Source organism: Melitaea cinxia, chromosome 20 (genome assembly GCF_905220565.1).
Source record: "Melitaea cinxia chromosome 20, ilMelCinx1.1, whole genome shotgun sequence".
Lineage (NCBI taxonomy): Eukaryota > Metazoa > Arthropoda > Insecta > Lepidoptera > Nymphalidae > Melitaea > Melitaea cinxia.
The window spans coordinates 1,007,829-1,023,852 of NC_059413.1; the positions used below are offsets into that span (position 1 = coordinate 1,007,829).

Below are 16,024 nucleotides of genomic sequence, written 5' to 3' on the forward strand. Positions count from 1 at the left end.
ATTACTTGTTGACGTAGTTGAAGTGTTTTTTTTGTCATTTGCGAGCAAAAACAATTATTTAGATAATTAATATAAATAACTTTTTTTAATTTTTTTATATCACTAGCGTATCAACAAGCGTACGGCTCACCCGATGGTAAGAGATTACCGTAGCTTATAGATGCCTGCAACACCAGAAGCATCGCGAGCGTGTTGCCGACCAAATCCCCAATCCCCCCAGGAGCTCTGGTCACCTTACTCACCAACAGGAACACAATACTGCTTGAAAACAGTATTATTTTGCTGTGGTCTTCTGTAAGGTCGAGGTACTACCCCAGTCGGGCTGCTCCATGTTTTGAGCAGGAAATTCCTGCTGTGCCCTACCTCAGTTATATAACTTCCTAACGCCAATTGATTTTATGTTTACTTGAGAAGAAACCAATATTATATCAACATTATCTAATACATAAATAGTGATAATTGATACATTTAAATTATCAGTTTGTAACCGCTCTGGTGTAGTCATGCATGTAAGCACCTAAATATCAGCGGTAGTGCTGTCGATTCCCGCCCGAGATGGACGTCTCCAAATATTTGTCAATATATCCACCAACGTGTAATGGAGTAGCGTGGTGGATTAATTTATAGCCTCTGACCGTTGCCCTACACTTAGAAAGAGGCCTGTGCCAGGCAGTGGCATGTTACAGGTTGAATCCATCTAACAGTATGCGCGATAAGTATGTACATTTTCGAACAAAAAACAAAAGACGTACCAACAACAGGAGATGACCTTCTTTAATAAATACTTTAAATATAAAACTTATATTATACGAAACACGTCTTCTACTTGCACCATAAACGGTACAAATAAAATGTTCCGTGTAACTAATTATTTATTTTTCGGTATCACTCTTTATATAAACTATTCGTGCATAAATTTCAATTATTGCTTATAAAGTTTGTATTAACCTTTCATCCTTTACTATTGAAATTCAATTAAAACCGTGTAGTAGTGAATGTAAAATAACATATGTAATAAATTTGAATTTAAGATGTTGATGTTGAAACAAATTAATACAAATACGTATATTGAATATTGATAACTAGCGGTCACCCGCGGTCAATGTTCGACCAAAAGTTATAGTCTCTGATAAAGAATTACAGATCGATCTCACTCTGACCCACGTCTATAAGCTGTTTCCAGGGGTGGTAACGAATCGTGTAAAGATTCGATGAATTCCAACCACCGGAGTAGGCTGGGTTTTGAAATGTATCACCTCTCTTTAAGAATCGCACCGCCACACTCTTGGACCACGTCCCGGCGCGGTACCTCGTTGGATGACGGCGGTAAAGAGCCTCGCCAAGGCTTTTATGGTAGGTCGCTCTGCGGCTTTTGGCAACTCCAGCGAATCGAACCGGTTTTGGAGTTTCAGTTGGAACCGCTCGGAGCCACTTAGTATTTGTTGCAGCGTAGGTCGGAGATTAGACTCCATCAAGCGGGAACGCTCTTTTCAGATGTATATATCCAGAGAGCCCCGCAATAGCCGGAGCTCGCTGTCGGTGTTAAACCTATTAACCACTGAGTCATCTCTGAATAGGCCTTTTATCCGCTATGATGAAATCTATCTCGTTCCTCGTCATAGTATCAAGGCTTTGCCATGTGCACCGCCTTTGGGTCCTCTTCTCAAAAAACATGAATTCATTAAGAATAGCTGCTTCGAGGAAGTTGACGAGCATCTGCCCCCTGTGATTGCTGTACCACGTGTGGTCCGATTCTCGATTCGTCGCGGTCTTGTACTCTCACTTTAGCGTTGAAGTCTCCCATAACAATGTTGTAGAAGGCCGAAGTAGTGCCATGTATGGCCCTTGTAATATCTTTATACAAGGCTTCGACTTCATCGATAGAGTTTGCCGAGGTCGGCGCATATGCCTTTCAGGGAGTACCTGTCAGTGAGTTTAAGTGAAAGGTACGCTACCCGGGTCGACACACTGCTGACTTCGACAACGTTGTTAGTGAGAGTCTTGTGGACCAGAAAACCGAAGCCAACATGAGAGAGCCCACCACCTTCACGGAAGTAGAACAATTGCCCGGAGTCCAGGATGGTCGTGTCCTCCCCAGTATGCTCCACTTAATGTGACTCACTTCTACTTCAAGTTCGGTGAGGTGACAGTATCAGTATAATACATATTATTAGGGATAACGCATAATCTGCCCATCAGATATCGCTTCAATTTAAATGTGGACTACACGACAAAAACTAGCCTTATAATAAAAGAGAATCATCAGAATCGGTACACTCAGTATAAAGGTATAAGTATAAAGGATGTAATACGCAGTATTTTTTTAAAATTCTGTAGGTTCGAAAATTTCACCTCTTTTTCTAAGTCGGTTAAAAATGGTTTTGAATAGTAATGAGTAAAATAAAAATAATATATTATACATTCAAACGACGGTTGACATATGTACATTGTTTATGCAAAAATATTTACGTCTAAGTCGTGACACAATGGAGAATTATATATTAAACGTACTACGTGATAAATATGCAAGTATATAATAATATTAAAATATGGGAACCAAAGGAAAGACTCGCTGCTAGTTAACATTTATTACGGAACTGAGTTACCTACATTGAGCATAATATTATTTTAATACAATTATTTTCATAGTACCCGCACTAGTCGGTACTTACATATATATCACTACGTTTTCCCGCGACTTCGTCCGCGTTGCATTTAACAAAAAAAAATATAGTTTAGTTCGCAACGTTATAAAAAAAAAAATTGTAAAATAAAAGTAGCCTAAGTTACTTCTTACTACATCAGCTATCTGCCAGTGGAAGTCCTGTCAAAATTGGTCCAGCCGTTTCAGAGATTAACCGGAACAAACAGACAGTCAGACCGACAAAAATTATAAAAAATGTTAGTTTGGCATATGTATCGTGTATACATCCATATGCATAGTAAAAGGCAGTTATTTTAATATTTTTTTTTTTTTTTTTTTTTTTTTTTTTTTTTTTTTTTTTATTTTTTTTTTTATTTATAAATTTTGATCCACGGGCTCAAAATGCCCGTGCCTTTGTTTATCATGCATGCATTATAATACTACAGGCGATTTTTCTACTTATTATACTACAGATCGACAGTCCTGTGACTGCCTAGTAAAACTAGGACGTGGTCCGACGCCGACGGTTTTTTTTTTTTTTTTTTTTTTTTTTTTTTCCTTACTAAATGCTGTTTATGCAGAAGTATACACATAATTGCTTTCTAATTTCTAACATTATTATCTTTCTTATCTATGTCTATATTTACACTTATTTGCCTAGTTATCATATATGTACACTTATTTCCTAGTTACCATATATGTACACTTATGTTCTACTTACAATGTACACTTAACCTATGTTACTGTTAGTAAGGTTTTTTTTTTTTTTTTTTTTTTTTTTTTTTTTTTCTTATATATATATTATTTTTTTATATAGTTATTATTTGTTTATCTATGTATAAGTTATCTATTTCTGTTATTTACTTAAATTTCATAATTTAATAAAGTGTAAAGTTGAGATAATATTAATAATCATATAACAATAATAATATATTAACTAAAATTAAAATAAATATATCAACATGCAAAATAACTGCTATTTGTAACTATTTGATAAATCAAAAGGATATAAGAATTTATATATTTATATATATACTTTCAGTTCTTACTACATCTACGTTATTTTAATATTACAAACAGACACACCAATTTTACATTTTTATAGATGTATAGACTTAATGCATTACTCCACTATTTCAGTACATTTTTTTTCTTATACCATCGTAACTAATACCTACCTACAAGGAGCTCTGGTCACCTGGCGAGTAAGGACTCGCCATAGGAACACAACACTGATTAAAAGCAGTGTTATTTAGCTGTGATCTTTTGTAAGGTCTTCCCAGTTTGTGTTGCTCCAGATTTTAAGCAGGATATTTCCTATTGTGCCCTGCCTCAGTTAAAATGTAAATGACCTTTGTAGACAGACTACAGACAGTTTTGTCAAACAGACTTGAATTTACATCGATGCGTAACAAGAATAGGCCGCACATACGTATTTAAATCGGGCAACAGATTTTTTGACTTCACGTGTACTTCGTTACAAATTAATTACAATAAAACACGTGTAAAGCATAAATTTATTCAAAATACGTTAACATTGATCGTGAATATGTAGCAGTTAAAATTCAAAGTTTAAAAGTACCTAAAAATTTATTTATGATCAATTTAGAACCGCAGTCTCGATATTTTTAGTTGGTGCGGATGTGTGTATACATTATTATTGTTTAAAAACATATGTATCCTACATGGTGAAAGAGGCCTAGTCGTGACATGTTACAGACTGAACTGTGTATTCAAAAAGTACCATCAGATATAGCTCAAAATAAATATGACCATATGAGAAGCACCAACTTTTAAATAAAAAAGAATCATCTACACCAGTGTTTCCCAAAGTGGGCGGTAACGCTCCCTTGTGGGCGCTGGAGTACTAAAGGGCGGTAAGAGACCTAGAAAAAAAAAATGATGGCATTGTGTAGAGGCTTGGGGGGCGATTTGTCATCTCTCGACTACAACTTGTGAACATCAACTAATATTCATTAAAATATTCAAAGGGGGCACTATAAAATAATTTATTCTCTCAGTGGGCAGTAGACAAAATAAGTTTGGGAACCCCTGATCTAAACGGTACACCCAGTATAAAGATATGAGGTAACAATACAGTCGTGGAATGTTAAAAACCGAATCATGATCGATCGTGATTGATAAAATTGTTTATAGAACTAAATAATCTGTTAAATGAAACATTCTGTATATCAAAATCTGGCAAATAAAGAATTATCTATATATTAATACGTGAAGCAAAAACTTAGTACCCCTTTTTACGAAAATTACTTAGATAGGAGAGAAGAATGCTAATATTTTTTTTAACTATGCATAAACATATAATAAATCAATAAAAAAAACATTACACACACCATGTATTTGACACAACACGCATATTATACTCTTTTGTTGATTGTCAGTCTCTATTCAAATTGAAAATTTTAACAAAAGGCTCTTTATATTCATAATTTTTTTTTGTTTTCTTTAATTTAAATATTTAATTATGGTCGAATTTCGACCACTGGGTGACAACTAGTTACTATTAATATATCGCCGTAACGTACTCAAAACTTTCGAAAGAGTCGACAAAATTTATAATAATAGTTCTGTTTTGTGTTCCTTGCTGTCAGGGCAAGGTTTGTAGAAAATAAATTAACAGAAATAGATAAAATTAATATACTAATTTAGTAATCACTAGCTGTACTCGCGACTTCGTTCGCATGGAATAGTGACTTTACATGTTCAACGTAATTCTTTGAATTGGCGTAATTTTTTTATTTATGAACCGGTTGACATGAAACAAACACTAAATGTTAAGCTAAGCTTGCCACAATATATATATAAAGCTATACTTAAATCGAATAAGCCGTTTCATAATCGAGTTAGTACCGAGCACAAACGCACAGACAAACAGACAAAAATTCTGACAATTATTGTTTATTTTTGAATTTTTTTTTGTATAACATTCACACGTAGGTAAGCAACTAGCTAAATACCTTATTTTAATAAATACAGATATAAATATTACATATATAATTACAAATACTCAGGCGGGAATCGAACCCGCAACCCGCGGAGCAGAAAGCAGGACCACTACAAACTGCGCTAACGACCTAGCTGCATTACATGCATACATATACATTGATTAAGGTTCCAATAATATTTTTTTCTCATATATCTGAAACAGTACTGATCTGTACAGACAGCGTCCCGTTACACATTTATTATATGAATTGATTGATTATGACATTTACATTTTTGTAGTTAGAGAAATTAAATTTTAAATCACATGTTTCTATTTAGTTTGGCACAGCAGGAAATACATGCTATAGAATCTCAACGTTACAGAAAGTCACAGCTAAATAACATTTCATAGGTAATGTTGTGGTCCTGTGGCAATTATAGTAGCTAAAGCTCTTGGGGGAATTGGAGGTAGGGTTGTCAACGCGCTTGCTCCAGTGTTGCAGGCGTTCATAAGCTACGGTATCTCCTTGCCGTCAGGTGGACCGTACCCTTGTTTACCACTTTTGTAGTATAATATATACATATTTCAAAGGATATGTATAAATCGAATTTAATTCCCTAACACGAATAGCGTATGATTAGAACATACAAAAGTTTGTCAATGTCTAGACTTTGTTTCTGCGTTACATATGACCGAACAGCCAAAATAGAACTTCGATTCTACTGGGAGTCGTTGGCTGTTAAATATTAAGTGTTAATCAATACAACAGCAATGCAGCGGTATAACATTAGAATACATATATATTTTTAGTTAAACTTTGAACTATTAATTGAACATAGCATTGTTTTCAAACATTCAAATGTATGCGTACCGCTTCGGTGAAGCTTTGTACCATGTTTAAACTAAAAATGCTCTGATATATTTTAATTATCTAAATTGTTTTGTTGTAAAAGTGTAGTGTTTTGAGTTTACGAGTGCTTTTATCGAAGTTTACGAGTTTTTTTATCTACTTTTTTAATAGTGTAAATGACAGTTGTTTTAAAATGATTTCAAAAATTTTAAATAAAATCGAAATCCAAAGTTACTTTAATTCGAGTAGACTTCAAAGGCACTTTTGAATCTTACATGTGGCATTCTTCTTAGAAATAGTAGAAGACTCACCTGTATATATATATAACTAGGTCGGCAAACATACGGCTTACCTGATGCTAAGCGATTACCGTAGCTTATAGATGCCTGCAAAACCAGAAGATCGCAAGCGCGTTACCGACCCCTATCCCCAATCCCCCTCAAGAGCTCTGGTCACCTTACTCAGCAACAGTTTCTAAGTGGCTTTTTACCCGACTTCAAAAAAGGAGGAGGTTACTCAATTATCGAGGCAGACTACAGGCTATATATCATCACGTTAAGAATAATAGGAGCGGAGCACTAATGAAAAATGTTTCAAAATCGGGTTTATTTTTCAAGTAACTATCCGCAAACGAAGTCGCGAGCAGTAGCTAGTATATATATATGTCACATATCTCCAGCAACAGGCAGGAAACTCCATAGTTATTCTTTAAAAAAAAATGGAAGAATGTAACTCTCACTAGTGTGCTGGTAAGATGTAGTAGGTAGGTGCAGTTGTCTGCGACAATGCTTTGCGCTCCAGGGTCGAGGAATTAATTCCCAAAAATATTTTTTTTTCTATAATATGTTTATTACGTTTAAAAAACCCGCCTGCCCAGCGTGTTGAATGTGAGCAACACACATGAGCTAACGCCATTTTTGGTGCGAACTTGTGGAGGTCTATGTCCAGCAGTGGATTGAGATAGCCTGAAGTGATGATGTGATGATGGTGAGTGATATCAGCTAGCTCTGAAGACAGGCATTATGTTGTCTACTTAAAAAACGTACTATAATATTACACCACCGTCCTTGGTAAATGAATCCATTGGATAGTCATCCAACACAAATATATTTTTTCAACTCGTACCAATAGTTTCTGGGATTAGCGCGTTCAAACAGACACTTCAGCTTTATTATATTAATATTGCTACATATTTACATTTATTTATTCCTACTTTTACCCTAGTTTATATATTTTAGTACTCCTCCAGTGGCAGGTTGAAGTCTAGGGCGCCGGTAGTTAGAGCTCCAGGCTGAGGAACATCCTCATAATGTTGGCTGCCTTTTGTGTACGACACTTGATCGATCTGACAGTCGGATTTTCTTAAGGTGCTGATCGAAACATGGCTTAGTAGCAGTATGAACAATAACGAGTTCATAGACTGTTGTTGAGTTTGTTGTATACAGACTATAAGGCTAAACTCAGACGGTACTTTTTAAATTTTCTTCGTAAGAACCCCTTAAATATCTCAGATATATTGAATTATTATTTTTAGACAATTTTTTCCCACAAAAATATACATTCACATCGGAAAGAAACATTTGTCAAAATACAAATATCTATCCCGAGCGGCAATCGAACCCGCAAACCGTCAGTATTTTAGGCATGTCGCACCTCTACACCACAACGGTTTTTATCTTTTCTCATATATAAAATTCTCGTGTCGGGTCGTGTCATATCGGGTAGGTTTGAGAATCGGCCAACATCTATTTTTCATACCCCTAAGTTATAAACGGGTGGGGATGAAGGGGTTAATAACATATATTGCAAATAACGTTTGCGGGATCAGCTAGTATTATGTAAATAGGAATGAATTACCGAAATGCATTTACCTAAATTTCTGAGTAATTTCTCCGGTCACGATTTATTAAAATAAAAAAAAATCCGTATATTAACTGATACTTATTATTCATTGTTTGCATTAAAACAGTTGTTTATTAATTTAAATTATATGAATACAGCATATATTAATGTTAACATTTTTCATATATTATCGCTTTATTTAATGTCTTCCTTTCACTTATTCTCGTAAGCACGAAATTGGAAAATAATAACGAGATACGTAGTCACTGCACCGATTATCTGAAATAAAAAAATTGTTTGTTAGTTCCGATAAGCAACTGTGGACGATAATCGTGATATTAAAATTGTAGGAGTACGCAAAAGAAAAGAAGAAAAAAAAGTTTGTGTATCAGCGACACACGACTGGAGTTTACTCCTTCAGATCGACTGTCTAGATAGGCACAAAAAAAGTCTTACTAGTCTAAGAAAAAGATTAATACCATATCAAATGGTAAATAAACGAATCAAATAACGTCGTAGCGCCATCTTGGTTATCCAATAGATGGCGTTATGAGAAACGTAACGAGGTCATTCGTTCAGTAGATTTTACTCCTCATATTTTTTTTCATACCTTACATGAAAATCGATTTTTAAGGAGTTACCTACAAAAATCAACCTAAATCTATCTTTTTTTATTATACATTATTATTTCACAATCCACGGGCTCTTAGTTGTCCATGCCATTACACTACATGAAATATTTGTTTTATTATGGGCGTGCGTTTTTACAGAATAGTTTAACTTAAAACCATCAGTTCTAAAACTGTCTAGAATTGCTGGGATGGTTTGACACTGACAGCTTTTCCTGTTATAAATATGTTAAATCTATTATATCAAATTCTCGTTCTCTCGTGTTTGTAGTTAAACTCCTCCGAAACGGCTTGACCGATTCTCATGAAATTTTGTGTGCATATCGAGTAGATCTGAGAATCGAACAACATCTATTTTTCATGCCCCTAAATGTTAAGTGTAGTCCACCCCTAATTTTTTTTTAATTTTTAGGAAAATTATTTATTTATTATTTTATTATGATTTAGCGTTGAAAAATACATACGACCCTAAATATTCACCCTTTTACCACCAACCCCTATTTTTAAATAGTGTTTAGCGGCAAGACAACGTTTGCCGAGTCAGCTAGTCTAATATATAAAATTCTCGTGTCGCAGTGTTTGTAGTTAAACTCCTCTGAAACGGCTTGACCGATTCTCATCAAATTTTGTGTGCATATCGGGTAGGTCTGAGAATCGAACAACATCTATTTTTCATACCCCTAAGTTATAGGGGAAGGGGGTTAAGAGGGTTAATACAATATTATGAAATATTGTGTGCATATCGGGTAGGTCTGAGAATCGGCCAACATCTATCAACAGCATCATGGCTTCGCCAACTTTTGAAGAGGCTTGAAATGTATATAAATTATTTAAAGAGACGTTGTTGATTTAATGAATAACGATGGATGTGACGTAGTCACTGTGTAACAAAATACCTATTTTTAATATGTACGATTTTATTTATGTGTTACCCTCACATTAGGAATTCTAAACATTTTTGAATATCATATCAAAAATTGACCGCTCCAGCGGGATTCGAACCCGCGTCTCCGACTGACCGTGTCGGCGCTCTAGCCAATTAAGCTATGGAACGATGTACCCGCTAGAGCGAAATTTTTGATATGATGATTTTTATTTTCGGTTTAAGCGAACCGTGGCGCCGTCTATAGTGAGTTCTTTACAGAGACCCGTAACTATTCAAAGTTTCATATTACAATGAAAATCTTTGACAGGAGACGACACCATGCTATTTTTAATATGTACGATTTTTATTTTTATGTTACCCTCACATTAGGAATTCTAAACATTTTTGAATATCATATCAAAAATTGACCGCTCCAGCGGGATTCGAACCCGCGTCTCCGACTGACCGTGTCGGCGCTCTAGCCAATTAAGCTATGGAACGATGTACCTATTTTTTTTTTATACAGAATAAAAAACTACTCGACAAATCTCTCCCAAATTTAAATTAACCACACGACAAGGGCCAGTTTTCGAATAAAAAAAAATCATTACAATTCGGTATACCCAGTAAAAAGTTATAAGGAAACACGTATACTAAACACAGTCGTAATTTCATACAGTATAAGTCTTATCTTTTTCATCATCATTACAGCCTTTACAGTCCACTACTGGACATAGGCCTCCACAAGTTTACGCCAAAAATAACGTGAACTCATGTGTTTTGCCCATAGTAACCACGCTGGGCAGGCGGGTTGGTGATAGCAGGGCTGGCTTTTTCGCACCGAAGACGCTGCTACCCGTCTTCAGCCTGTATATTTCAAAGCCAGCAGTTGGATGGTTATCCCGCCATCGGTCGGTTTTTCAAGTTCCAAGGTGGTAGTGGAACCTTGTTATCCCTTAGTCGCCTCTTACGACACCCACGGGAAGAGAGGAGGTGGCTATATTCTTTAGTACCGTAGCCACACAGTACACATCACATATCTTTTTAAAAGTCAATTAAAAGACCATAATATTTACCGTCACAGTTAGGTGTCTTGAGAGAATGCACATGCCAAACGGTGTGTACTGCGGCCGATTCTCGTGAAGTTGCTTGTAGAAAATATTTAAATCCACTAACATTGGGTCCATTGGAGCCACGAAGCGCATCAAGTAAAAAACTAGTACTTGAATCTTGTCCATCTGAAAAACAAATTAATATAAAATACTAATAATTAAATTATAAGAAATTGTTTTGGTAGTTGTCTCTGAATTTATAAAAAACGGTTTTTAATAATTGTGTTTGCTGGAAAACGAAAAAAAAACTGACTTCAATTACATCGACCAGTAATACAACGTAGGTAGACGAAAAATTAGTCGAGCAAATACGCATTATCAGAGATAACTCAAAAGTAGGCCAACATATCTCGATCGAATTTAAATGGAAAGACATTTTAATGAGACAACAAAGCATGAGCTTTCGAAAAAACAAAGAATCGTCAAATCGGTAGGCCCAGTAAAAAGATATGAGGTATAGCGAATTAAGCAGGAGGTAAGCGGTTCATTATCAGATAACTCGAAAAGTATTTGTCAAATCTCATTTTAATTTAAGCGGGACCAACAATTAATTTCTTGATAAATGACTAATTACCTCTTTTTGCGTCTGATATCCTGGTTCCACAACGACGAGCATGCAGAGGAAATGATAAATGCACCAGCATATTTGAAGGAAAATGCTATTTATTCGTCCGGTGGATGTATCTGAATACAAAATACAAAACATTTTATCCGACTAGGTCCACCTGAGACAAGCGTACCGTAGCGTGATAGACGCTTGCAACACCAGAAAGCTCGCTAGCGCGTTGCCGACCCCAATCGCAGGATATCTGGCCACCTTACTCACCACTGCAACACAAAACTATTTGAGACCAGTATTATTCCCCCCTCTCTTCCCGTGGTTGTCGTAAGAGGCGACAAAGGGATAACACAGTTCCGCTACCACCTTGGAACTTAAAAAGCCGACCGGTGGCGGGATAACCATCCAACTGCTAGCTTTGAAATATACAGGCCGAAGACGGGCAGCAGCGTCTTCGGTGCGACAAAGCCAGTACTGCGGTCACCAACCCGCCTGCCCAGCGTGGTGACTATAGGCAAAACACATGAGTTCACGTTATATTTGGCGTAAACTTGTGGAGGCCTATGTCCAGCAGTGGACTGTATAGGCTGTAATGATGATGATGGTTATTTAGCTGTGATCTTCTGTAAGGTTGACAGAATACTCGGATACTACCTCAGTTTGAATGCTCCAAGTTTTGAGCAGGATACATCCTGTTGTGTCCTACTTAAATAAATTTTTAAGCTTATTCATTTTTTTAGTTTTTTTTTTCGAAGTAAAACTTTTTTACTCACTCTTGACTTGGTGGTGAATTGTTGACGAAAGCGTTACGAAAAGTGTGATCGGGTGACGCGAACGGAAATTGAGAGGGAGTTATAAGTAAGTGATGATAGAAAGAGAGGGTAACGTCACGTAGGGGCATGTAAAGGAGTTTTACTTCAGTCGTGTCGTCTCAAGCACACTCGTTTTTCAAGTAACTACAACTTATAATTAATAGATGATTACTGACATATTGCGTTTATCAAATAATACGGTGTTATGATTAATTGTAAAAAAAATGATCCGATAATGAAAAGAAGCAGCAAGCCGTGCCCGTCGTCAAGATAGCGCATAACATCACAGATGGCTCCGTATGCGATACTCAAATCACGTACTGTCTTAATTTCTCCGGGAAACGGATGTTTGTAATCTGAAAAACAACTGACATTTTGTTATAAATAAATAAACGCCTCACACTCAATGCCTCTAGACTTCACTCACGTGTCAAGGGTCTGGAATCACATAAAATTTACAAAGAGAAACGCCCAGACCAAGATGAACATCTGTTTTTGCAATACAAATTCGGGGATCGAACCCACAACCTCAATAGCAGCAGCTAAAAGCCAGTCGTGTGACAATTGCGCTAATGCATCGCCAAACAACCCAAAATATTTATTGAATTTTTAATAATGAGTGTTTATTTGGTGTGGGGTAATCACCTAACACTTGACTAGCCTGCTGGCCAAGTGTGCAGTGCTCCGGGCTTTGTGAGTTCAATTCCCGCACCGAGTTGAGTAAAATATTTATTAATATACTAGCTGTCACCGTTACTTCGTCCGCGTGGAATTAAATAAAAAAGTTATTGTTCAGTTCGCATTTATAAAATAAATAAATTTCTATAATAAAATTAGCTTTTTTTACTGCTCAATAGAACAGCTATCTGCCAGTGAAAGTCTCGTCAAAATCGTTCCAGCCGTTTCAGAGATTAGCCGAGATGTGCCGTGTATATATCCATATCCATTTAGTAAAAAGCGGTTATTTTAATATTACAAACAGACACTCCACTTATTTATTTGAATAGATGTATATTTATCAAGAAAATATATAGTTATATCGGTCGGCTGTTACTAATGACACAAGTGTTAAATTCTTTATCTTCTGAATGGACGATATTTATATAAAAAAAAAAAATATATATATAATATATTTACCAGATTTTTCCCTGAAAGGTAAAATATTGTTACGAACACACAAAGAAACTAGCGCCATCTAGCGGTAACCATCGAAACCACACAAAGACAGCGATAACATGAAATTCTCTACTCAATACTAGATGGCGTTAGAGGTACTATTGTGGAACTATATAGAAGTATAGTCTCGAAAACCGGGTACATGCGCGAACTTTCCAGAATGGTCTGGGCCTCGTCTCGGCCGATATAAATAGCCGCAGCGAGGCGAGCGAGGACAGTTCAGTTCAGTTTGAGCGATCTTCGAGGCGACTTCAAGAGTGAAAACTAGCGAATCCTACGACATTGGCTACGACTAAGGACATTGTGAGTGCTTAGTGTTTGAACTTAGTGCTTAGTGTTTGAACCTAGTGCTTTGTGTTGGACCTAGTGCTAGTGAATAAAGTCTTGAAAAGAGTCAGCAGGTCTTTCTCTCCAAATCCTTCGAACCCTAACACGTAACAACTGGTGTCGGAAGTGAGATTTGGAGATGCCATTGACTCCGAGAGAAGACTCCAAGGACTTCAAGGGCGTCAGGACAAGGGCACAACGAGCTGCGGAGGCCACACCTACTGGGGACCAAGCTCCGCCCACCATGGACCAAGCCCCGCCCACTGACCCCATCTACCATGCCCCGCCCACTGACCACGCCCCCCTGGCCCCGCCCACTCAGGCTCAGGCCCCGCCCACTCGGGTTCAGGCCCCGCCCACTCGGGCTCAGGCCCCGCCCACTCGGACGCAGGCCCCGCCCACTCAGGCTCTGGCCCCGCCTACTCAGACTCAGGCCCCGCCCACTTTGTCTCAAGCTCCGCCCACTGGATCCGCCCACCTTACCACGTCCACCAGCGACACCGTAGCTTCTACAGACTCTCAAGTGGCTCTTCAATTAGCAAGTTTAATTAAATTAATGGAGCTGCAAAAGGCTGAAATTCGTGGTGCTTTGCAAGAATCACAAGAGCAACAAAAGGCATCACAAGAGCAACAAAAGGCTGAAATTCGTTGTGCTTTGCAAGAATTACAAGAGCAACAAAAAGAGCTCCAAGAAAAAACGCTTGGGGCTGTAAAAGATGTTAGTGACGCGGTGACCAAGCTTCGAAAAGATGTCGACGTAGTGGAAGAACGAGTTACCGGGTTAGGATTGGATGTCGAAAATGTGAAAACCGGCCTCACTGAATTACAGAAGAAAGTAGTGCGCCTTGAAACCACGGGAGTCGCGATGTTTAGTGGAAGTACCGGAGTGGCGCAAGGACCGAGAGTGAAAGTGCCTCCGTACGACGGTACTACTCCGTGGAACGCTTATCGTCAACAATTCCAGACTGTTGCTACTGCCAACGGATGGACGGAAGAGCAATGCCTGACCGCTCTCACTGTTGCGCTCAGAGGGCAAGCTTTGTCGGTTCTGGAAGCACTGCCACAAACAGGAAACGGGTTCCACGGCTTGATGGAGGCACTTGAATCCCGATACGGAGAGCGACACCTGGAACACGTGTTCCGTGCCCAACTGCGTGACAGAGTCCAACGCTCAGGAGAGGGACTACAACAATGGGCGTTGGAAATTGAAAAACTCGTCAGGAAGGCACACCCAGGAGCCGACACCAAGATGGTAGACACGAATATTGTTCAAGCATTTGTCGACGGAATCAAAGACCTGGAGGTCAGAGCTGCAGTGAGACTTCGACACCATACCTCGCTAAAGGAAGCATTGGCGCATGCTTTGGAAGTAGAGGCTGTTCGCCATGACATACGGCAGACCCATAAGATCCGCGAGGTCTCTGAGGAAGTTAAGGAGGTCAAGGCTCCTACGAAGAAAAGCTATGGAGTCATGTGCTACAAGTGCGGCGAAAGAGGCCATCTTCAACTCAACTGCCCGCAGAAGGAGACCCAGATAGCAAGGATGAAAAGGATCGAGGAACAAATAGAGGAGCTGAAGAAACAAGGGGCTTCGTCCCCTGCCCGGGAGCAGGGAAACGAATAAAAGCCAGGACTAAGGGGCGAGTACTGGCTGACGCGGAGGAAGCCCCAATAACTGTTATCTCCCAGGCATGCAGCGGGAATAGTCTTGCAATTCAGGGGACTATTAACGGGACGGATTGCAAAATGACTCTAGACACAGGCGCCTCTAGAACAATAGTGAACCCGAAGCTGGTAAAAGCCGCAAGGGAACACAAGAGGAGAATTAACTGTCGGCTTCTTACGGCCTCCGGTCAGCCAATACCCGTCCTGGGAGAAATGTCAGTTACGATGTATGTAGGGGGGTCCTCATACTCCCATAACGTTATCGTGGCTGAGATTATGGATGATTGCATCTTGGGTTTGGATTTCATGAAGAAACACAACTGCAGAATTAATGTCACTGACGGAGTTTTCAAGTGTGGTGAGGAAGAAATCTTCATTCTTGGTGGTGCTTGCGGGAAAGTCGCATGTGTAAAGAAAGTCATTATACCTGGAAGAGCGGAAGCTCGGGTGTTGGTGAAACTACCGACAACTGGAAAGAAAAAGTCAAACAGATGCGTATTGATCGAAGACACACCTACCAAGACATCGGCGCAAAAACTGATGACGGCGAGAACCCTTGTTAGTGGAAGCAGTAACGCTGTGGTCAAGGTTTTGAA

At 38.3% G+C, this 16,024-nt stretch overlaps 1 protein-coding gene across 1 annotated transcript; it reads right to left on the reverse strand.

Annotated features, from left to right (window-relative positions):
- Window positions 1-8,487: 8,487 nt before the first annotated feature.
- LOC123663601 (gustatory receptor for sugar taste 43a-like) lies at window positions 8,488-15,115 on the reverse strand. Its single transcript, XM_045598273.1, has 6 exons — window positions 15,099-15,115; window positions 13,398-13,408; window positions 12,437-12,616; window positions 11,464-11,573; window positions 10,854-11,015; window positions 8,488-8,562 (listed from the first exon to the last, which is right to left on the reverse strand). The coding sequence occupies exons 1-6, from the start codon at window positions 15,113-15,115 to the stop codon at window positions 8,497-8,499; spliced, it is 546 nt and encodes a 181-aa protein (XP_045454229.1). The 3' UTR covers window positions 8,488-8,496.
- Window positions 15,116-16,024: the final 909 nt, after the last annotated feature.

Excerpts from the sequence above, each read along its gene's own strand:
- LOC123663601 (XM_045598273.1), bottom strand. Across the intron at positions 11,574-12,436 it reads TTATTTGATAAACGCAATAT|ATACATCCACCGGACGAATA; the intron begins GTCAGTAATCAT and ends TTTTGTATTCAG. Across the intron at positions 8,563-10,853 it reads CAAGACACCTAACTGTGACG|ATAATCGGTGCAGTGACTAC; the intron begins GTAAATATTATG and ends TTTTTATTTCAG.